The 23,535-nt window shown below is 34.3% G+C and overlaps 1 protein-coding gene across 1 annotated transcript in view; it reads right to left on the bottom strand.

The window, feature by feature from the left end:
* LOC142242577 (uncharacterized) overlaps window positions 1-23,121 on the bottom strand; it is a 28,729-nt gene extending 5,608 nt beyond the window's left edge. The window contains exons 1-3 of the mRNA XM_075314142.1: window positions 22,874-23,121; window positions 10,775-10,882; window positions 10,576-10,663 (exon numbers count right to left, since the gene is read on the bottom strand). Coding sequence (XP_075170257.1) covers window positions 10,576-10,663; window positions 10,775-10,882; window positions 22,874-23,002 — 325 coding nt within the window. The 5' untranslated portion in view covers window positions 23,003-23,121. The remainder of the gene's footprint in view (window positions 1-10,575; window positions 10,664-10,774; window positions 10,883-22,873) is intronic.
* Between the last annotated feature and the right edge of the window lie 414 nt (window positions 23,122-23,535).

Genomic DNA, 23,535 nt, shown 5'->3' with positions numbered 1-23,535 from the left:
AATATTCGGATGTACGGAATTTGAGGAAGATCGGTTGATATACACGCCAATTATGACCAGATCGGTGAAAAATATATATGGCAGCTATATCTAAATCTGAACCGATTTTTTTCCAAAATCAATAGGGATCGTCTTTCAGCCGAAACAGGACCCTATACAAAATTTTAGGACAATCGGACTAAAACTGCGAGCTGTACTTTGCACACAAAAATACATCAACAGACAGACAGACGGACAGACAGACAGACGGACATCGCTAAATCGACTCAGAATTTAATTCTAAGCCGATCCGTATACTAAAAGGTTGGTCTATGATTACTCCTTCTTGGCGTTACATACAAATGCACAAACTTATTATACCCTGTACCACAGTAGTGGTGAAGGGTATAAATATGGGAAAATATTTAAATCTGAAGCAATTTTAAGGAAACTCCGCAAAAGTTTATTTTTGATTTATGGCTCGATATATACACACAAAAATTTTTTTTCTGATTCAATCACCAAATTAATTGATCCAATTAATTTTTTAATTGAAATGTCTTCAATCACGAAAATGATAGTATCAATCACAGTTTTAATTGGGCATAGAAAAAAATCTTGATTAAAAAATTAATTGATTTTTTCAGCAAATTTCAATTAATTTTTTAATTGATTCAATTAAAAATTTAATTGATGTTGATTGCAAAACTCAATTAATTTATTAATTAAAAAAGGTAACTATTTTTAATTACTTTCTGAATTGGCTTAGGGTTTTTATTTGGATTAACAAATGATTGTTTGAAATACATTTTTAATTAGTCTTCCGAATTAGATTAAAAAGTTAATTGTATCAATTAATTTTTTAATTACAAATTTTAAAATTTTCAATCATTGACTTAATTAACTTAATGTTTCTATCATGATTAAAAAGTTAATTGTATCAATTAATTTATTAATTGAAAAAATTTTCAACTTCAATTAACTTTTTAATTGGAAATATTTTGGTGATATTTTTTTCTGTGTATGTATTAGAAGTTTAGGAAAATTAGAGTCATTTTTATAATTTTTCGACTAAGCAGTGGCGATTTTACAAGGAAAATGTTGGTATTTTGACCATTTTTGTCGAAATCAGAAAAACATATATACGGGAACCACTCGGACTCGGCTATAAAAAGGAGGTCCCTTGTCATTAAGCTTAACATGGAATCGGGCAGCACTCAGTGAAAAGAGAGAAGTTCACCAATGTGGTATCATAATGGACTGAATAGTCTAAGTGAGCCTGATACCTCCGGCTGCCACCTAACCTAACCTTTGGCTTGCGGAGCCTCTAAGAGAAGCAAATTTCATGCGATCCGGTTGAAATTTGGAACATGGTGTTAGTATATGGTATCTAACAATCGTGCCAGAACTGGTCCATATCGGTCCATAATTATAAATAAATAGCCATACCAAAATTGGTCCATATCGGTCTATAGTTGTATATAGCAGATCTCCAATCACACAAAAATTGGTCCATATCAGTTCATAATCATTGTTGCCACTCGAGCCAAAAATAATCTACCAAAATTTTATTTCTTAGAAAATTTTGCTAACATTTTATTTCTATAGAAAATTTTGTTAAAATTTCATTTCTATAGAAAATTTTGTCAAAACTTTATTTCTATAGAAAATTTTGTCAAAATTTCATTTCCATAGAAAATTTTGTCAAACTGAATTATACGCGTATTTAATCGGTATTTATATTATACCCTGCGCCACACTGTGGAACAGGGTATTATAAGTTAGTGCATATGTTTGCAACACCCAAAAGGAGACGAGATAGACACATGGTGTCTTTGGCAAAAATGCTCCAGGGTGGGCTCTTGAGTCGATATAGCCATGTCCGTCTGTCCGTGAACACATTTTTGTAATCAAAGTCTAGTTCGCAGCTTTAGTCCAATCGACTTCAAATTTGACACAAGTATGTACTTTGACCCAGAATAGAACCCTATTGATTTTGGAAGAAATCGGTTCAACTTTAGATATAGCTCCCATATATATTTCGCCCGAAGCCGCAGAAGCCAGAGTTTTACACTAATTTGCTTAAAATTTTGCACAAGAAGAACAATTAGTATTATAGTCAAGTGTGCCAAATTTTATTGAAATCGGTTCAAATTTAGATATAGCTCCCATATATTGCTTTCGCCCGATTTACACTCATATGACAACAGAGGCCAATTTTTTGCTCCGATTTAGTTGAAATTTTGCACAGGGAGTAGAATTAGCATTGTTGCTATGCGTGTCAAATTTGGTTGAAATCGGTTCAGATTTAGATATAGCTCCCATATATTGCTTTCGCCCGATTTACACTTATATGAAAACAGAGGCCAATTTTTAACTCCGATTTAGTTGAAATTTTGCACAGGGAGTAGAATTAGCATTGTAGCTATGCGTGCTCCGCGGCGTTCCACATTGCAGTGAAACCACATAGAGAAGCTTTGAAAACCTCAGAAAATGTCACCAGCATTACTGAGGTGGGATAATCCACCGCTGAAAAACTTTTTGGTGTTCGGTCGAAGCAGGAATCGAGCCCACGACCCTGTGTATGCAAGACGGGCATGCTAACCATTGCACCATGGTGGCTCCTAGCCAAATCCGGGGATCTTTATATGGGGGCTATATATAATTGTCAACCGATGTGGACCAATTTTTGCATGGATGTTAGAGATCATATACTAATACCACGTCAACATAACAACTACTTGTGCCAAGTTTCAAGTCGGTAGCTTGTTTCGTTCGGAAGTTAGCGTGATTGCAACAGACGGACGGACGGACATGCTTAGATCGACTCAGAATTTCACCAAGACCCAGAATATATATACTTTATGGGGTCTTAGAACAATATTTCGATGTGTTTTAAACGGAATGACAAAGTTAATATACCCCCCATCCTATGGTGGACGGTATAAAAAATTAAATTTCATCCACGCTGGGATTTCAACCTGTGCCGTTTGACTTTTTCACCCATGGAAGTTTTTTTTGGGAAGGTTTTGCAAACATATTTATATTAAAATATATGACAAAAAAATATATAAAATAAAAATGATGTATAACATAAAACATAATTTATTAGAAAAATATTTAATAATTTGAACCAGTGTTATTTAGTTTTTCATTCATAACAATAAAGAACATCTCAGGAAGTATTTAGAATGTCATGCCGTAGTGTCATATTAGGTTCATATCACAAACATTTAAATAGACGTTTTGATTCATCGTGTTGAATGGCGTTTGTGGCTGAGAGCGCAAAAGATTTCTGTTATGGGGCCAACAGACCCAGCTTAAACCCCAAGTGGAAGCGAAGAAGTTTTTCAATTTGTAAAAATTAGATAATACGAAAATAAAAGTTTAACAAACATTACTGATAAAAATAAAAATGAAATTGGAGAAAAATTTTTTGGTTTTTAGTTTTTTTTTTTTAATCTCTTCATCCAAATGAACTTCCAAAGCACAACATTTAAAGCAATGCTAAAGATCAAAAAATAAAGTACATCCACTCTATGACAAGCCCATGTAAAATTCATTTAAATTGATCCAAGTTTGCACTACTTTCGGATCACAAATTGGGGATCCAAACTACTTTTGAGGAAGCTGGTTTTTTACTGGCAATCTTTTTAATCAATATTTTGATTGACCCTTAATGAAGGCCTTCTGTTTCCGCCATTTTCCATCCCCTACATTTCATCGCTAAAATGAATGAAAAATATTTGTGTTGAAAACTTTTTCATCAATGACTGGTTCTGGTCATTACACGAGTACTTCTAGCTGGCTTATTCGCTTGGTTGGCAACGATTCAATTGAATTTCATTCCATTGAGGTTTTTGTTTTTTGTTTCCACACTTCATTTTCCTATAATATTGAATTGCCAATGGCTATACTCGTATAGGATATGATGTGGCAGCGAGCACAGAGGAGTCTTCCTTTTTATTTGATTTGATGATGTGACCACCATGAGTTGTTGATGCATTGACGATTATAACAGAAAAAACAAATATTGTATGAGAAAACTTTCTACGAAAATGAAATTAAGTAATAGATTGCACTGAGAAAAAAAAATTGAAAATTAAATTAAAACAAAAAGTTAAAAAATTAAAATATGTTTCTTAATAAAAACTAGCTTGCACTGAGAAAGAAAATTACTATTTTTTGTGAGTAAACAAATATATAATATAATCGTCTTACAAATTTTCTATATAAATAACATTTTGACAATATTTTCTATAGAAATAAAATTTTGAGAAAATTTTCAGAAATTTTTCTATAGAAATAAAATTTTCAGAAATTTTTCTATAGAAATAGAAATAAGTCGGGTTTTCCTTCCTGACGCAATAACTCCAGAACGCACGAACCGATTTCCACAGTTTTGCATTCGATGGAAAGGTATCGGGCTCTGTGAGCAAAGCAAATTCAAGAAAAAGTTTCAACGGAAAAGCGAGAATATGTTTTTTTACATACAGGATACATTACAAAAATTTATAATTTGAATTCATCGCAGTTGCTTTTGTTATAAAATAATTTTATTTTTTCACATGCAAAATGTTCGGAGATCGTAGAGGATAATTATGTGGTGAAAATAGAGTACCTCATGTTTTGATATCTAGTGAGGGAAGGGGACATCCCCCTTGCCCGACTTTTTCAAAATTTGGCCAAAGTTCTCCGATTTGGGTGAAATTTCCAAGGAAGGTTAGGGTTATGTCTAGACAAGGACCCCCTACTTTATTTTTCGACTTTATACGACTTTTGTTTAAAGTACAGTAAACAAGTATATACAGCAGTAAGTTCGACGGGCCGAATCTTAAATACCCACCAACACGAACCAAATATTAGGGTTTCCTTTGAAATTTCAGTAGGACACTTCCCGAAGATAAATTTAAAAATTTCACCTATGAGGACTACATCAGATTCTGGATTTATAAGAACCATTTTTGTTTAAGTTTTAGAGGAATCATTAACATCTCTTGTAAGTGTGCAAGAAAATTATAAAATAACGTCTTGATTTGAAATCTTAAATCTGTAGATTTTCACCCGAGAAGTAAAATCTGGAAATTTTACAGTGAGTTTCAAGCAATTTTCATGATCAGTGCGCCTTCTATACCCTCAAGAAGGGAAGTCGGTCTATATGGAGGCATTACCAAATGGACCGATAAAAACTTAATCCGATACACGTTTTTGTGAGCCCAAAATACTAGAATATTTACAATTTCAGGCAAATCGGATAAAAACTACGGTTTCTAGAAACCCAAGGAGTTAAATCGGGAGATCATTCTTATGGGGGCTATACTAAAATATGGACCGATACTCACCATTTTCGACACACGTCTTTATGGCCGGAAAATACCTCTAGATTTCCAATTTCAGGCAAATTGGATAAAAACTTCGGATTCTAGAAGCCCAAGAAGTAAAAACGGGAAATCGGTCTATATGGGGGCTATACCAAAATATGGACCGATACTCACCATTTTCGGCACACCTCTTTATGGTCCTAAAATACCTCTAGATTTCTAATTTCAAACAAATTGTATATAAACTACAGATTCTATAAACCCAAGATGTAAAATCGGGAGATCGGTCTATATGCGGGCTATACCAAAACATGGAACAATACGGACCATATTCTGCACACCTTTTGATGGTCCTCAAGTACCTCTAGATTTTCAATTTCAGGCAAATTTCATAAAAACTACGGTTTCTATAAGCCCAAGACCCCAAATCGGGAGGTCGGTTTATATGGGGACCATACCAAAACATGGACCGATGCTCACCATTTTTGGCACATCTCTTTACGGTTCTAAAGTACCTCTCGATTTCCAATTTCAGGTAAAGTGGATAAAAACTGCGGTTCCTATAATCCCAAGAATAAAATCGGGAGATCGGTCTATATGGGGGCTATACCAAAATATGGACCGATACTCACCATTTTTGGCACACGTATTTGTGGTCCTACAATACCTCTAGATTTCCAATTTCAGGTAAATTGAATAAAAACTGCGGTTTCTATAAGTCCAAGAAGTAAAATCGGGAGATCGGTCTATATGGGGGCTATACCAAAACATGGACCGATACTCACCATTTTTGGCACACCTCTTTATGGTCATAAAATACCTCTTTATTTGAAATTTCAGGCAAATTGGATAAAAACTACGATTTCTTTAAGCCCAAGACCCCAAATCGGGAGGTCGGTTTATTGGGGACTATGTTAAAACCTGGACCGATATAACCCATCTTCGAACTTGACCTGCCTGCAGACAAAAACGAGTTTGTGCAAAATTTCAGCACGATTGCTTCATTATTGAAGCGTGATTACAACAGACAGACAGACGGACATCGTTATATCGTCTTAGAATTTCTCCCTGATCAAGAATATATATACTTTATATAGTCGGAAATCGATATTTCTATGTGTTACAAACGGAATGACAAGCTTATTATATCCCCGTCACCATTCTTTGGTGGTGGGTATAAAAAAACAAAATTTCTCTGATTTACTTGAGATTTAGAGAGAACACGCCATTAGGCTATGAATTTATTATGGGGTACCGATGTTTTAATATTTGGCGGGAGGGGGACCTCCTCTTTGCACGACTTTTTGAAAATTGGAACAAAATTATTCGATTTGCTTGAAATTTACAGGGGTGGTTCAAGGGGCGTCTAGGCAAAGAACAGCTACTTTATTTTTCGATATTTAGTCGAGGAGGGGGAACGGGAACCTTCTCCTTGCCCACACTATGAAACTTGAAGGAAAGTCTACAGATTTCCTTGGAATTTGCAGATAAAGCGAGGTCCCTTAACAACAAATAGAGCAAAATCTAACCTTATCCGATTTACTTGAAATTGGGAAAAGATGAATAAATTTATACAGGGTAAATGATTTTTCGATGTCTTGTTGGGGAAGGTGAATAGGTGGTTGGGGAATATAGTGTACGTGAATTTACGATATCTGGTCGGGGAGGACCGAAGCAGAGGGATTCTCTTTTCCCCGATTTTTTGAAAATATAAAGTAGAGGAATATCGATAAATGGGAACTCGGTACATAATTTTATAATTTTTCCACAGGCTTCTGCCAGACTTTTTAAATAAAAATCTTAAATTTACATGAAGTTGACAGGCAGCGTGGAGGGTGCTTCATTTCCCGGTATATGTTTGGGAAAGACATGTTCTCGGTGTCCAACACTTTAACAAATATTAAAATAGTCACTTTTTAAGTACTTCTACTTTTTCCGATTTATTGGATGGCATGTGGAAGGGAGAACTCCCCTTCACAAACCACCAGTCAAGGAAGCTCCCCTTGATAAACCACGCTTGAAATTCACAGGAAATGTAGAAGATTGTCCTACGATTTGAATACACAACAATCAAAAAACAAAAAATTGGTTGGAAGGGAACACCCCCACCGCAATGTTTGTTAAATCGGTCCGTTTTACATCTGCATAACCGCCCTATTTCTGTATATAAACGAATAAACAAGTAGTCCGATTTTTTGAAATATACGGGACACGTGTGTAGAAACCATGGAGTAATTAATCAGTACTTCAGATTTTGTGCTAGACTTCCCCTGACGCTACTCTGTAAAAGAGTGCAAATCTTTTCGAATTTGTTTTCAGATCGAAGGATATGGTTGACTAAGTTAACGAAATATTGCTTCGGGAGGCGCAGCGAAGCGGGCCGGGTTACGCTAGTTTTCTATAGAAATAAATGTTTGACAAAATCTTCCATAGGATTTTATTCCTTAACAAAATTTTCTATAGAAATAAATTTTTGACAAATTTTTCTATATAAATAAATTTTTGACAAAATTTCCTATAGAAATAAAATTTTGACAAAATTTTCTCTAGAAATAAAATTTTGTCAAAATTTTTTATAGAAATAGAATATAAATAAAATTGTGAAAAATTTTTCTATGGAAATAAAATTTTGAAAAATGTTTCTTTGCAAATAAAATTTTTACAAAATTTCCTATAGAAATAAAATTTTGAAAAAAAAATCTACAGAAATAAAATTTTGAAAAAAAAATTCTTTAGAAATAAAATTTTGAAAAAATATTCTGTAGAAAAAAAATTTTGACAAAATTTTCTATAGAAATAAAATTTTTACAAATTTTCTATAGAAATAAAATTTTGACAAAATTTTCTATAGAAATAAAATTTTGACAAATTTCTCTATTTGATTCTTCTATTTCTATTTTGACAAATTTTTTCTATAGAAATGAAATTTTGACAAAATTTGCTATAGAAATAAAATTTTGAAAAATTTTCTCTAGAAATAAAATTTTGACAAAATTTCTATAGAAATAAAATTTTGACAAAATTTCTTATAGAAATAAAATTTTAACAAAATTTCCTATAAAAATAAAATAAAATTTTTTCTATAGAAATGAAATTTTGACAAAATTTGCTATAGAAATAAAATTTTGAAAAATTTTCTCTAGAAATAAAATTTTGACAAAATTTCATATAGAAATAAAATTTTGACAAAATTGTCTATAGAAACAAAATTTTGGTAAAATTTTCTATAGAAATAAACTTTTGATAAAATTTTCTATAGAAATAAAATGTTGACTAAATTTTCTATAGAAATAAAATGTTGACAAAATTTTTTATATAAATAAAATTGGGAAAATTTTTTCTATAGAAATAAAATTTTGAAAAATTTCCTACAGAAATAAAATTTTGACATAATTTCCAATAGAAATAACATTTTGACCAAATTTTCTATAGAAAGAAAAATTTGACAAAATTTTTTATAGAAATAGAATTTTGAAAATTTTTCTATATAAATACAATTGTAAAAATGTTTCTCTAGAAATAAAATTTTGACAAAATTTTCTATAGAAATACAATTTTGATAAAATTTCCTATAGAAATAAAATTTTAACAAAATATTCTATCGAAATAAAACTTTGACATAGAAATATATAGAAATAAAATTTTGACAAAATTTTCTAGAGAAATAAAATTTTGACAAAATTTTTTATAGAAATAAAGTTCGACGAAATTTTCTATAGAAATAAAATTTTGAAAAGTTTTTCTATGGAAATAAAATTTTGACAAATTTTTTATATAGGAATGAAATTTTGGCAAAATTCCCTATAGAAATAAAATTTTGTCAAAATTTCCTACAGAAATAAAATTTTGGCAAATTTTTCTATAGAAATAAAATAAAATTAAAGCTCTTAAAAAATCACCCTTTAAAAGTAGGTTTTTGAATTAGATCTTAGTAATCCCAACAATAACTTTTCCTTAAAATTAAGAAGATTTTCGTTGCATATTTTCAGTCGTCTAGTTTTTGAGAATGAATAAGTGCTCAAAAAAGTAGTAATGGACCCAGTAGTTCAATAACATTTTTAATTTTAGAGGGGATCCAGACAAATTTTACGAAAACTATTGCTATTTTGGTAAAATTTTCTATAGAAATAAACTTTTGATAAAATTTTCTATGGAAATAAAATGTTGACTAAATTTTCTATAGAAATAAAATGTTGACAAAATTTTTTTATATAAATAAAATTGGGAAAATTTTTTCTATAGAAATAAAATTTTGAAAAATTTCCTATAGAAATAAAATTTTGACATAATTTCCAATAGAAATAACATTTTGACCAAATTTTCTATAGAAAGAAAAATTTGACAAAATTTTTTATAGAAATAGAATTTTGAAAATTTTTCTATATAAATACAATTGTGAAAAATGTTTCTCTAGAAATAAAATTTTGACAAAATTTTCTATAGAAATACAATTTTGATAAAATTTTCTCTAGTAATAAAATGTTGACAAAATTTCTATAGATATAAAATTTTGACAAAATTTCCTATAGAAATAAAATTTTAACAAAATATTCTATCGAAATAAAACTTTGACACAATTTTCTATAGAAATAAAATTTTGACAAAATTTTCTAGAGAAATAAAATTTTGACAAAATTTTCTAGAGAAATAAAATTTTGACAAAATTTTCTATAGAAATAAAGTTCGATGAAATTTTCTATAGAAATAAAATTTTGAAAAGTTTTTCTATGGAAATAAAATTTTGACAAATTTTTTATATAGGAATGAAATTTTGGCAAAATTCCCTATAGAAATAAAATTTTGTCAAAATTTCCTACAGAAATAAAATTTTGGCAAATTTTTCTATAGAAATAAAATAAAATTAAAGCTCTTAAAAAATCACCCTTTAAAATTAGGTTTTTGAATTAGATCTTAGTAATCCCAACAATAATTTTTCCTTGAAATTAAGAAGATTTTCGTTGCATATTTTCAGTCGTCTAGTTTTTGAGAATGAATAAGTGCTCAAAAAAGTAGTAATGGACCCAGTAGTTCAATAACATTCTTAATTTTAGAGGGGATCCAGACAAATTTTACGAAAACTATTGCCCTACAAAGCGAATTAATTAAAAATTGATTTAAAAAAAAAATTATTAAAAAAGTGGCACATTTGCCACTAAACCGCAGACATAGGAATTAGAGGGTTAATAATATGTTCGACTTTTAGTTTTATGCTTCCTTCGTATTAAATCCAGTGATAATAGAGTAGACAATGATGATGGTATAATATGTTACTTACCTTGAATTTTGAATTTATTGTCATGAAGCTGCACGAAACCTAATTTATTATCATTCAGTAGACCAGCCTCCAAAAGATCATAGTCATCCTTAAATGAAAATTTCAGTTTTTAAGTAACCAGAATTATAAACAAAAAAAAAACAGAAGAACATGGTGAAAACAAATATCATAAATTTATGGTAGGCAATTTAAGTATTACCTTAACGTTGTCATAATCTGGCATAGAATCACCAAAACGTCCGCCATAGCCACCGCCACTACGCATCATCATCATGCCACCATGAGCACGTTCGTCTATCATAAAAACCTGTAAAGAGGTTTAAAGTGGCCATAAGTATGACTTGTGTGTTTCTTTTTTTGTACGTTTTGTCAAGGCCATTAAAGTCCTTTGTGTGTGTTTTTTTAATGGTTAAATGTGTGGGTCTATATGAACAAAAAAGTAGAAAGAAAAGATAATAGGTGTGTTTTTATACCCTGCGCCACACTGTGGAACAGGGTATTATAAGTTAGAGCATATGTTTGCAATAGCCACAAGCTGACGAGAGAGACACAGGGTGTCTTTTGGCAATAATAGTCAGGGTCGGCCCTTAAGTTGATCTAGCCGTGTCCGTCCGTCTGCCTGTGAACATATTTTTGTGATCAAAATCTAGGTCACAGTCTGATTGAATTCAAATTTTACATAAATAAAGGGTGGTTAAATTGTAAGGGCCTATATTGAATGTGAACCACACCTAAACGCCAAGTTTTTTTCCCAATTTTATTTGACATTTCTCTATTTCAGACTTACTCAATTTGAACCATAGAGAGATACACAATCCAACAACGTGTTAAAGTTATCCAGACATATTATGAAAATGGGCGTTCAAATCAAAATGCATATCGTGCACCTTCATCTTCAGTGATGAGGCACATTTTCACCTCAGTGGATTCGTCAATAAACAGAATTGCCGCATTTGGGCGAATGAGAAACCAAGAGTGATTGTCGAAAAACCAATGCACCCACAAAGAGTGACTGTTTGGTGCGGTTTATGGGCTGGTGGCATCATCGGGCCTTATTTTTTCGCTATCGTGAGATGATAACCAACTTTTTATGGCCCGAAGTGGAAGTTATGGATGTGGACGATATGTGGTTTCAGCAGGACGGTGCCACTTGCCACACCGCTAATGAAACAATGGCTCTTTTGCGCAACAAATTCAATGGCCGTGTTATCTCACGTAATGGCGATGTCAATTGGCCGCCAAGATCATGTGATTTAACACCGTTGGACTTTTTTCTTTGGTGTTATTTGAAAGAAAAGGTGTACGTCGATAAGCCAGCAACAATTCAAGAGCTAAAGGATGAGATAATTCGGCACATTAACGGCATAGAACCTCCATTATGCCTCAGCGTCATCGAAAATTTGGACCATCGGATGAAGGTGTGCCACCGAGGTCGCGGCGCCCATTTGGCCGATATTTTGTTCCATACATAATTGAGTAATACCAATATATCATAATAAAATAAAATTACGATAATTTCCTAAATAGTTTGTGTTTTATTCAAAATCAACCACCCTTTAGCCATGTCCGTCCTTCGGTCCGTCCGTCTGTCTGTGAACACATTTTTGTGATCAAAATCTAGGTCACAGTTTAGTCTGATTGAATTCAAAATTGACACAAATATGTTTTTTGGGTCAGAATATAACCGAACCTTTTGATTTTGGAAGAAATCGGTTGAGAATTAGATAAAGGTCCCATATATATCTTTCGCCCGATTTACACTCATATGACCACACACGCCATAGTTTTACTCCGATTTACGTAAAATTTTTGACAGGAAGTAGAACTAATATTCGTACTTTGCCTTCCAAATTTATTAAAAATGGTTTCAGATTTAGATCTACCTCCCGTTTCAGATTTAGATCTCACCCGATTTACACTCATACGACCACAAAGGCCATAGCTTTTCTTTGATTTACGTAAAATTTTGCACAGGTAGTAGATGTAATAGCATGCCAAATTTAGTTGAAAGCAGTTTAGATTTAGTTATAGCTCCCACACAAATAGTTCGCCCGATTTGGAGGTCAAAATTTGATTGCGATTGACTTGAATTTTTGCCCAGAGAGTATAGCAATGAGCAATGAGTAGAGCAATGGGTAGCAAATTTGATTAAAATCAGCTAAGATTTAGGCAAAATCCTCATATATATGTTCCTATAATCATATTACACCGAAAAGAATATTTACGTGGACTTAAAAATTTCGCAACCAAAATTTTAGAATGCGCTATTTACACAACAAGTATATAGGGACTTAAGTTCGGCCGTGCCGAATCTTAAATACCCACCACCATGAATCAAAAAATATAATTGTTTCCTTAGAAAACTCTTCGTCAGATTACTTGAAAATACATATATAGAAATTCAGGTGGATTTGATGACAGATGCTCTGCCAAGCAAACATATATACCAATATGGAAATTAACAAATGGGAGCTATACCAAAACATGGATCAATCCACACCATATTCGCTACTCCTATTTACGGACCGAAAATACCTCTAAATTTTGAATTTTCGGCAAACAGGAAAAAATAGCGGTGTCTCGAAGTCAAATCGGGAGATCGGTCTATATGGGAGATATATCAAAATCGATCGAAACGCCCCATATTCGGGTTACTTATGTGTCGGCCCAAAGTACCTTCACATTTTTAATTTGAAATCCCATACACTTAAGAGGTCAAATCTGGAGATCGGTCTATATGAGGTAAATAAAGGGTGATACGGTCAAAATTTGGTCAAGGGAAAACGCGTGTAAATCGGTGAAATCGTTTATTTAAAAAATCAAATTAAATTTCTTTTTCAAGTTCAATTAGCATAAAATTCAGGAAAAATATTCAGTTAAGCTTTCGCTTTTCCAAATCCGAATTGCCGGGCCTCACGCTTGACACCTGCCATCAGATTTTGTACAGCCACCTTGTCCACCTTCTTCGCCGCAGAAATCCAGTTTGCCTTGAACTGCTGCTCGTCCTTAGCAGTTTTTTTTTGGTCTTCTTTAGGTTCCGCTTGACAATAGCCCAGTATTTCTCCACTGGGTGGAGCTCTGGCGTGTTGGGAGGGTTCTTGTCCTTGGGAACCACCTGCACGTTGGTTCCCAAGGACATTACGGTAAAAAGGCCACTCCATGGCCTTTTTACCGTAATGGCAAGATGCCAAATCCGGCCAAAACAGTACGGAACAACCGTGTTTCTTCAGGAAAGGCAGAAGACGTTTATTTAAACACTCTTTCACGTAAATTTCTTGGTTGACAGTCCCGGAAGCTATGAAAATGCTGGTACAGATGGCTTGCCAAACCAGATATTTCTTTGCGAACTTTGACAGTTTTATGTGCTTGAAAATATCTGCTACCTTTCCCCTTCCTTTTGCCGTATAAAACTCCTGTCCTGGAAGCTGCTTGTAGTCGGCTTTGACGTAGGTTTCGTCGTCCATTACCACGCAGTCAAACTTCGTCAGCATCATCGTGTACAGCCTCCGGGATCGCGCTTTGGCCGTCATATTTTGTTTATCATCGCGATTTGGAGTCACTTCCTTCTTGTAAGTCGATAGTCCGGCTCGTTTTTTGGCTCGATGCATGGTTGTAGACGATACACCCAGCTTATTTGCGGCATCTCGGAGAGAGAGGTTAGGGTTTCGCTTGAAACTACCGGCAACTTTCTTTGTCGTTTCAGCGGCTTCCGGTTTTCGATTTCCCCCCAATCCAGACTTCCTGGCTGTCGACAAACGTTCCTCAAACACTTTAATTACATTTGTAACGGTTGATTTGGCAAATTTTTGGCGATTTTGCCAGCTTTGCGTGCGAGTAGCTCGGATTTTCGCGATGCGCGAGCAAAATTTTGATACGCTGCTCTTCTTGCTTGGACGGCATTTTGACAACTGAAGAGTGAATTCCAAAATCAAAATAGGAGAAACATTCTACACACACACACCTTCAAAATGAGGGGTGTTCAGGTTTTTTAAATGTAAAATTGAAAGAAATACGTCAAGTTTATATTGACCAAATTTTGACCGTATCACCTTATATCTTTCTTTATATCTTTCGCCAGATATGCACTAATATGGCCGCAGAAGGCAGAGTTTTATCCTAATTTGCTTGAAATTTTTCACAAGAAGGACCATTATTACTATAGTTAAGTATGCCAAATTTTATTGAAATCGGTTTAGATTTAGATATAGCTCCCATATATAACTTTCGCCCGACTTAGACACATATAACCACAGAGACCAAAGTTTTATTCCGATTTACTTGAAACTTTGCAGCGGAAGAAAAATTAAGGGTATTGATGTGCATGTTAATTTTGATTGAAATCTGTTAAAATTTAGGTATAGCTCCCACATATATCTTTCGCACGATTTTGCGTAATATGACCAAAGAAGTCAAAGTAGTAATCCGATTTACGTGAAATTTTGCATAGGGATAAGAATTAGCATTTTAGCTATGTGTGCCAAATTTGGTTTAAATGGGTTCAGATTTATATATAGCTCCCATATATATGTTTTTCTGATTTCGACCAAAATGGTCAAAATACAAACATTTTCCTCGTGAAATCGCCACTGCTTAGTCGAAAACTTGTTAAAATGACTCCAATTTTCCTATACTTCTAATACATATCTATCGACCGATAAATCATAAATACACTTTTGTGAAGTTGCTCAAAAATTGCTTCTGATTTACAGGTTTCGCATATTTTTGTTTACTAACATTTTATTCCAACCCAGGATATAACCGACTATAATTTTAAGTGAATAGATTTTCTAAGAAGTCTTAAATATATCGTCCGCTAAGAAGCCTTAAATGTATTGTCGGTTCAGATTTAAATGCTTGTATATGGGAACATAAACCTTTAATATAGCACACAACAAATTTGAAGGATTTCAGATGGTATCGTAAATGTAGATCCACAAAGTGGTGCAGGGTATAATATAGTTGGTCTTGCCCGACTTTAGACTTCCTTCACTTGTTTTTTTTTTCTAATATTTTGCTTCGTCCCATATTATTAGCCGATTTAAATTTAATGTCTTGAGAGTTGGTAGAAGTCTAAAATTGTTTTCATAATCAGTTCAGATGTAAATATATGTATATATCAAGTTCTGCATGGTATAAGATAGTCGGCTCCGCCCGACCTTAGGTTAGGTTAGGTTATGTGGCAGCCCGATGTATCAGGCTCACTTAAACTATTCTGTCCATTGTGATACCACAGTGGTGAACTTCTCCCTTATCACTGAGTGCTGCCCGATTCCATGTTAAGCTCAATGACAAGGGACCTCCTTTTTATAGCCGAGTCCGAACGACGTTCCACATTCCAGTGAAACCACTTAGAGAAGCTTTGAACCCCTCAGAAATGTCACCAGCATTACTGAGGTGGGATAATCCACCGCTGAAAAACTTTTTGGTGTTCGGTCGTAGCAGGAATCGAACCCACGACCTTGTGTATGCAAGGCGGGCATGCTAACCATTGCACCACGGTGGCTCCCCGACCTTAACCTTTCCTTACTTGTTTAGATTTTATAAAGGTGTATTAATAAAATATTTTTTTTTATTATTTTATTTTAATAAAATATTGTAAAAACACACCATATGTTCATTCGGACGAAAAACAAAATGTAGTCTTTAAATACCTCAGACTATGTAAACAATATTAGAATGGAAATGTGGTTTTTATGGTATTTAAGCCCACATGGACGCATTAGAAATTTCAAAAAGAAATCTTTGTAAAAAAATAACCATTTTGCGGGACACCTAACGCCATAAAAGCTTATCTTAAATGTATGACATTAGGAGACAAGAGCATTTTGCTCTAGCATTTTTATACAAAATGGCAGGTGATGGTGGGCAAAAAATGTTTATCACATAAAAAAAAAACAAGTAAGTAAAGTAGAAAGTCGGGCGGGGCCGACTATATCATACCCTAAACCACCATTACAGAATTAGTAATCATAAGCATTTGTGGGGTAACATATAGGTCTGGGAGATAAACCGCAGTTGCATATTTAAAAAAAAATTAAGGGGTACATGTCTAGTGGTGCTTTGTGTCAATCTGACTATAGCTCATAGTCAATGTTGCCACAGAAAATGTTCGGTTTACCCTACAAGGACAAAAAAAGTTCCCTACTTTCCCATACATTCCCAAACAATTTTCCCTACTATATTTTTCATTAAATTTAAAAAATTTTACAAAACAAAAATGGTGCTAAGCACTTTATTATCTTAAAACATGAATATGCAACTTATATAACTTAGAATATATATTTGTATTACCACCACGGTTGCCACAGTTGGTAGAATTCCACCCAAATTAGTAATGTTTTTTGTAAAATCTCTATAAAAATAAAATTTTGGAAAAAGTTTCTATAAACAAATTTTTGTGAGAAATTTTTCTATAGAAATAAAATTTTGACAATAAATTCTATAGAAATGCAATTTTGAGAAAAAATTCCACAGAAATAAAATTTTGAGAAAATTTTTTATACAAATAATATTTTTAAAAAAATTCTATAGAAGTACAATTTTGACAAAATGTTCTATAGAAATAAAATGTTGACAAAATTCTCTACTGGAATAAAGTTTACCACACATTGTTAAAGATCAAGCCTTGCCGGCTTCTAATTTCCTCCTCTAGAGCCACCAAAATGTAAAAATTATTACAAATTGTGTTGAGTGAAAATGTCCTACATTGTGGCCCTACGTCCCTACAAGACGCTAAATATTAGAAAAACCCTACATGTAGGCAATTTCCCCTAATGCATAATATTTTGCGGGTTTGATTAATACCACAAAAGGTTACCTTGTGCAAGATTTGAGTAATATCTGTTAAGAAATGAGGCCTGTATGGTCAAACATAAGGTTATTAGGGGCGAATTTTTCAAAATCGGGTGATACATATATGGGAGCTATATCTACATCTGAACCGATTTCGATGAAATTTTGCACATATAGTTAGTACTATAGAGGACTGGATCTAGCCAACTTTTAGTAAGATCGGTTAATAAATAAGGGTTCTATGGCCAAATTTGGGATAATCGGGCTATACATATATATGGGAGCTATATCTAAATCTGAACCGATTTCGATGATTTTTTGCACATATAGTTAGAGCCATAGAAGACTACATTTAGCCAAATTTGGGTAAGATCGGTTTATAAATAAGGGTTTTATGGCCAAATTTCGAAAAATCGGGTGGTACATATATATGAGAGCTATAGCTAAATCTGAACCGATTTCGATGATTTTTTGCACATATAGTTAGTGCTATAGAAGATTATATTTAGCCAACTTTGAGTAAGATCGGTTGATAAATAAAAGTTTTGTGGCCAAATTTGGGAAAATCGGGCGATACATATATATGAGAGCTATATCTAAATCTGAACCGATTTGGATTAAATTTTGCAGGCTTGAAGGCCGATGGAAAAGATTACCTTTTGCCAAATTTGGTGACGATCCGTTTGAAAAAACGCGCAACGTGACCCCATTTGTCGAAATCGGGCGATACATATATATGGGAGCTATATCTAAATTTGATCCGATTTCTTCCAAATTCAATAGCGTTCGTCCTTGTGCCCAAAAAACTCTCTGTACCAAATTTCATCAAAATCGGTTAATAATTGCGACCGGAATCCTGTGAACAATAAATAAATGGACAGACGGACGGACGGACGGACATCAAGCGCTAGATCGACTCAGGAGGTGATTCTGAGTCACACATCGAAATATTGCTCTAAGACCCCATAAAGTACATATATATTCATGTGCGTGAAGATAAATTGTAAATTTAACTAGTCGAGACACAAAGCAGGTAGTTTTTGCCTGCGCACCTAATGGGTTAATTACAATTTGGGGAGATAAAATATTTAATAAAATTCAGCACTTTCCAACATATTTGCGCAAAATATTTTGGTATTAAACGAAAGATCATGACAAGTACTATAAATGTAAGTGGTTGTCATGTTCGAAAGCGTCCCATAAATGTTAGTTTTGCAGCTATATTTTAAAAGTCAGTTTGTCCAACTCAAAAAGAAAATTACTTTTTTAGAATTTCAAAAAAGTGCACATTGGCCCACTGTGCAACACCTGCTCTACAGTGTTTGGTATCAAATGAAAACTCTTGATTTGAAATTCTAAAAAAGTAATTTTCTTTTTGATAAAATCGATATTTTTATGATGCTTTCGAATATAACAACTACTTGGATTTATAGTACTCATCAAGAGCTTTCATTTGATACCAAAAAATCTAGAGCAGGTATTGCACAGTGGGCGTAGTTTAACTTTATTTCAAGTTGGACAAACTGACTTTTAAAATATAGCTGCAAAACTAACATTTATGGGACGCTTTCGAACATGACAACCACTTGCATTTATAGTACTTGTCAAGATCTTTTTTTTTTTTTTTTGCAGCTATATTTTAAAAGTCAGTTTGTCCAACTCAAAAAGAAAATTACTTTTTTAGAATTTCAAAAAAGTGCACATTGGCCCACTGTGCAACACCTGCTCTACAGTGTTTGGTATCAAATGAAAACTCTTGATTTGAAATTCTAAAAAAGTAATTTTCTTTTTGATAAAATCGATATTTTTATGATGCTTTCGAATATAACAACTACTTGGATTTATAGTACTCATCAAGAGCTTTCATTTGATACCAAAAAATCTAGAGCAGGTATTGCACAGTGGGCGTAGTTTAACTTTATTTCAAGTTGGACAAACTGACTTTTAAAATATAGCTGCAAAACTAACATTTATGGGACGCTTTCGAACATGACAACCACTTGCATTTATAGTACTTGTCAAGATCTTTCGTTTAATACCAAAATATTTTGCGCAAATATGTTGGAAAGTGCTGAATTTCATTAAATATTTTATCTCCCCAAATTGTAATTAACCCATTAGGTGCGCAGGCAAAAACTACCTGGTTTGTGTCTCGACTAGTTAAATTTACAATTTATCTTCACGCACATTATATATTCTGGGTCGTGGTGAAATTCTGAGTCGATCTGAGCATGTCCGTCCGTCTGTTTAAATCACGCTAACTTCCGAACGAAACAAGCTATCGACTTGAAACTTGGCGCAAGTAGTTGTTATTGATGTAGGTCGGATGGTATTGCAAATGGGCCATATCCGATCCGGCTGAAATTTGGTACATGGTGTAAGTATATGGTCTCTAACAACCATGCAAAAATTGGTCCACATCGGTCCATAATTATATATAGCCCCCATATAAACCGAGCCGCCGATTTGGCTTCCGGAGCCTATAAGAGAAGCAAATTTCATCCGATCCGGATGAAATTTGGTACATGGTGTTAGTATATGGTCTCTAACAACCATGCAAAAATTGGTCCACATCGGTCCGTAATTATATATAGCCCCCATATAATTCGATCCCCCGATTTGGCTTGCGGAGCCTCGAAGAGAAGCAAATTTCATCCGATCCGGCTGAAATTTGGTACATGGTGTTAGTATATGGTCTCTAAAAACCATGCAAAAATTGGTCTACATCGGTCCATAATTATATATAGCCCCCATATAAACCGATCCGCCGGTTTGGCTTGCGGAGCCTCTAAGAGAAGCAAATTTCATTCGATCCGGCTGAAATTTGGTGCATGGTGTTAGTATATGGTCTCTAACAACCATGCAAAAATTGGTCCACATCGGTCCATAATTATATATAGCCCCCATATAAACCGATCACCAGATTTGACCTCCGGAGCCTCTTGGAAGACCAAAATTCATCTGATTCAGTTGAAATTTGGTACGTGGTGTTAATATATGGCCTAAAACTCCCATGCAAAAATTGGTCGAAATAGGTCCATAATTATATATTGGCCCCATATAAACCGATCCCCAGATTTGACCTCCGGAGCCCCTTGGAAGAGCAAAATTCTTCCCATTCGGTTGAAATTTGGTACGTGATGTTAGTATATGGTATCCAACAATCATGCAGTAATTGGTTCCTATCAGCCCATAATTATATATATAGCTTCCATATAAACCGATCCCCAGATTTGACCTCCGGTGCCTTTTGGAGAAGCAAAATTCATCCGATCTGCTTGAAATTTGGTACGTGGTGATCTTATATGATATTTAACAACCATGCCAAAAGTGGTCCATATCAGTCCATAATCATATATAGCCCCCATATAAACCGATCCGGATATTTGGTTTTGGAGCCTCTTGGAGGAGCAAATTTCATCCGAGTCAGTTGAAATTTGGTATATGGCCGTTAACAACCATGCCTAACTAGGTCCATATCGGTCTATAGTTATATATAGCCCTCAGATAAATCGATCCCCAATCACACAAAAATTGGTCCATATCAAGTTCATAATTGTATATAGCCCCCATATAAGCGACCCCCATATTTCACTTCTGGCTCCCTACGTACCGTGCAAAAGTCCATATCGATTCGTAATTATTTGTAGACTTACCTACACATTCCTTTTTTGTCTAATATATACCACGTATGGACTAACTCACGATTTAGAAAACGATGTTAAGAAGTTTTAAGATACCACAACCCAAGTAATTCGATTGTGGATGACAGTCTTTCGTAGAAGTTTCTACGCTATCAATGGTGGAGGGTACATAAGATTCGGCCTGGCCGAACTTACGGCCATATATTCTTGTTTCTTCTTCATATGGGGCCGTTTTGCCACGATTTCGCCCTTCAAACGCTTCGATAACGCCATATAATAGTCACTGTTGATGGTTTTTTTCCCCTTCTCAAGATAATCGATAAAAATTAGTCCATGCTCATCCGAAAAAACAGAGGCCATTACTTTGCCAGCGGACTTTTGAGTCTTTCCACGCTTCGGAGACGGTTCACCGGTCGCTGTCCACTCAGCCAACTGTTTGGACTCAGGAGTGTAGTGATGGAGCCATGTTTCATCCATTGTCACATATCGACGGAAAAACTCGGGTGTATTACGAGTTAACAGCTGCAAACACCACTCAGAATCATCAACACGTCGTTGTTTTTGGTCAAATGTGAGCTCACGCGGCACCCATTTTGCACAGAGCTTCCGCATATCCATATATTGATGAATGATATGACCAACACGTTCCTTTGATATCTTTAAGGCCTCTGCTATCTCGATCAACTTCATTTTATGGTCATTCAAAATCATTTTGTATATTTTTTTGATGATTTCGTCGGTAACCACCTCATTCGGGCGTCCACTGCGTTCACCGTCCTCCATGCTCATTTCACCACGCTTGAATTTTGCATACCAATCAATTATTGTTGATTTCCCTCTGGCAGAGTCCGGAAACTCATTATCAAGCCAAGGTTTTGCTTCCACCGTATTTTTCTCTTCACAAAACAGTATTTTATCAAAACACGAAATTCCTTTTTTTTCATTTTTTTCACAATAACAAAAGTTGCTTCACAAAAGACGCTCTATCTCACAAACTAATTGCCTTATAGACGTAAAATTTTGACACGAATCATTTGAAGGTTGGTACTATATAAAAATAAAATGCATTTAATACTAGCGACGCCATCTATGTGTCAGACCAGGGACTTATCAGCCAACCTGTTACAGCATCAGGTATCTATTCTCCGAACGTCTATTTTTTGGCACAGTAGGTTCTTACTAATTTATTAAGCTAAGCTCAAAACCTTTGGAATTTTGTTATTGTTACACATAAGGGTCTAAAAATTCAGTGGATAAGTTAAACTCACCACCTGATCTCTACTTTGCGTGCTGCTTATTCTCACAACCACCGTGGTTAGCATGCCCTCCTTGCATACACAAGGTTGTGGGTTCGATTCCTGCTTCGACCGAATACCAAAAAGTTTTTTCAGCACTCGATTATCCCACCTCAGTAATGCTGGTGATATTTCTGAGTGTTTCAAAGCTTCTCTAATTGGTTTCACGGCAATGTGGAACACCGTTCGGACTCGGCTAAAAAAAGGAGGTCCCTTGTCATTGAGCTTAACATGGAATCGGGCAGCACACAGTGATAAGAGAAACGTTCATCACTGTGGTATCACAATGGACTGAATAGTCTAAGCGAGCCTGATACATCGGGCTGCCACTTAACCTAATCTAACCTTATTCTCCCACAATGGGCTCTTTTATAAACATTTTATGCTTTGGATTTTTTTCTCCGTAATTTCTGAAATAAAACTTTACTGATATAAGCAATTGATCCCAAATACAACATAATTTAATTTTCGCACAGAGGGCCAATGTATGCAAATTTATTTTCTGATTCTTGTTTTTAACTACATAAAATTAAATAAAAATTTTATAGAAACTAAAGCTAAACTTACCTCTGTTAATATAATCAGCCCAAATACAGCAAAAAATGCTATGACAATTAGGAAACTCATACCAGAGCGTTCTCGTGTTCCCCAATTGTGTTTTTTACCACGTTTCGAGGAAGACGAAGACAGGGACATGGAAATGCGGCTGCCACTAGTACTGCTACCACCGGTATCACTACCACCACGGCCATGATGATGATGGTGGTGATGATGATGATGACGTGAATCATTATGCTGGAGTTTAGTATACTTCATGTTTGGGAAATTGTTATGGCTACTATCACAATTTAATTTACTCTAGAGAAATTTAGAATTTCTTGTAAGGAATCGTAGTAGTAATATTGCAAGGACGTCAATCGATTTAGATTTGAATTCTAAATATTAGCCACCATTGATAACTTCCGGTTGGATGGCATTCGATGTTGTATCAGATGTTGGTGAAATGGAGCCCCCCTACCAGATGTAGCCTTTTCTTTTGCAATTAAATTGTATTTACCAGTGTCTGGCTTTAAGGGGGGCTCCAAACAATTTAAAGGATATTTTATATTTGTTTGTTGATTTTATTTAGTGGTATGAAATCCTTTTGAGACTTCCCAAACGGAATTAGCTTTGGGATGCTTTTGAGACCGGATGTCTGTCTTTCTTTTTGTTGGTAAACAAAAGCGTAT

Source organism: Haematobia irritans, unplaced genomic scaffold (assembly GCF_050003625.1).
Source record: "Haematobia irritans isolate KBUSLIRL unplaced genomic scaffold, ASM5000362v1 scaffold_54, whole genome shotgun sequence".
Classification (NCBI taxonomy): domain Eukaryota; kingdom Metazoa; phylum Arthropoda; class Insecta; order Diptera; family Muscidae; genus Haematobia; species Haematobia irritans.
Note: the sequence above shows the minus strand (reverse complement) of the source record. Positions and strands in the feature narration are given on the sequence as shown.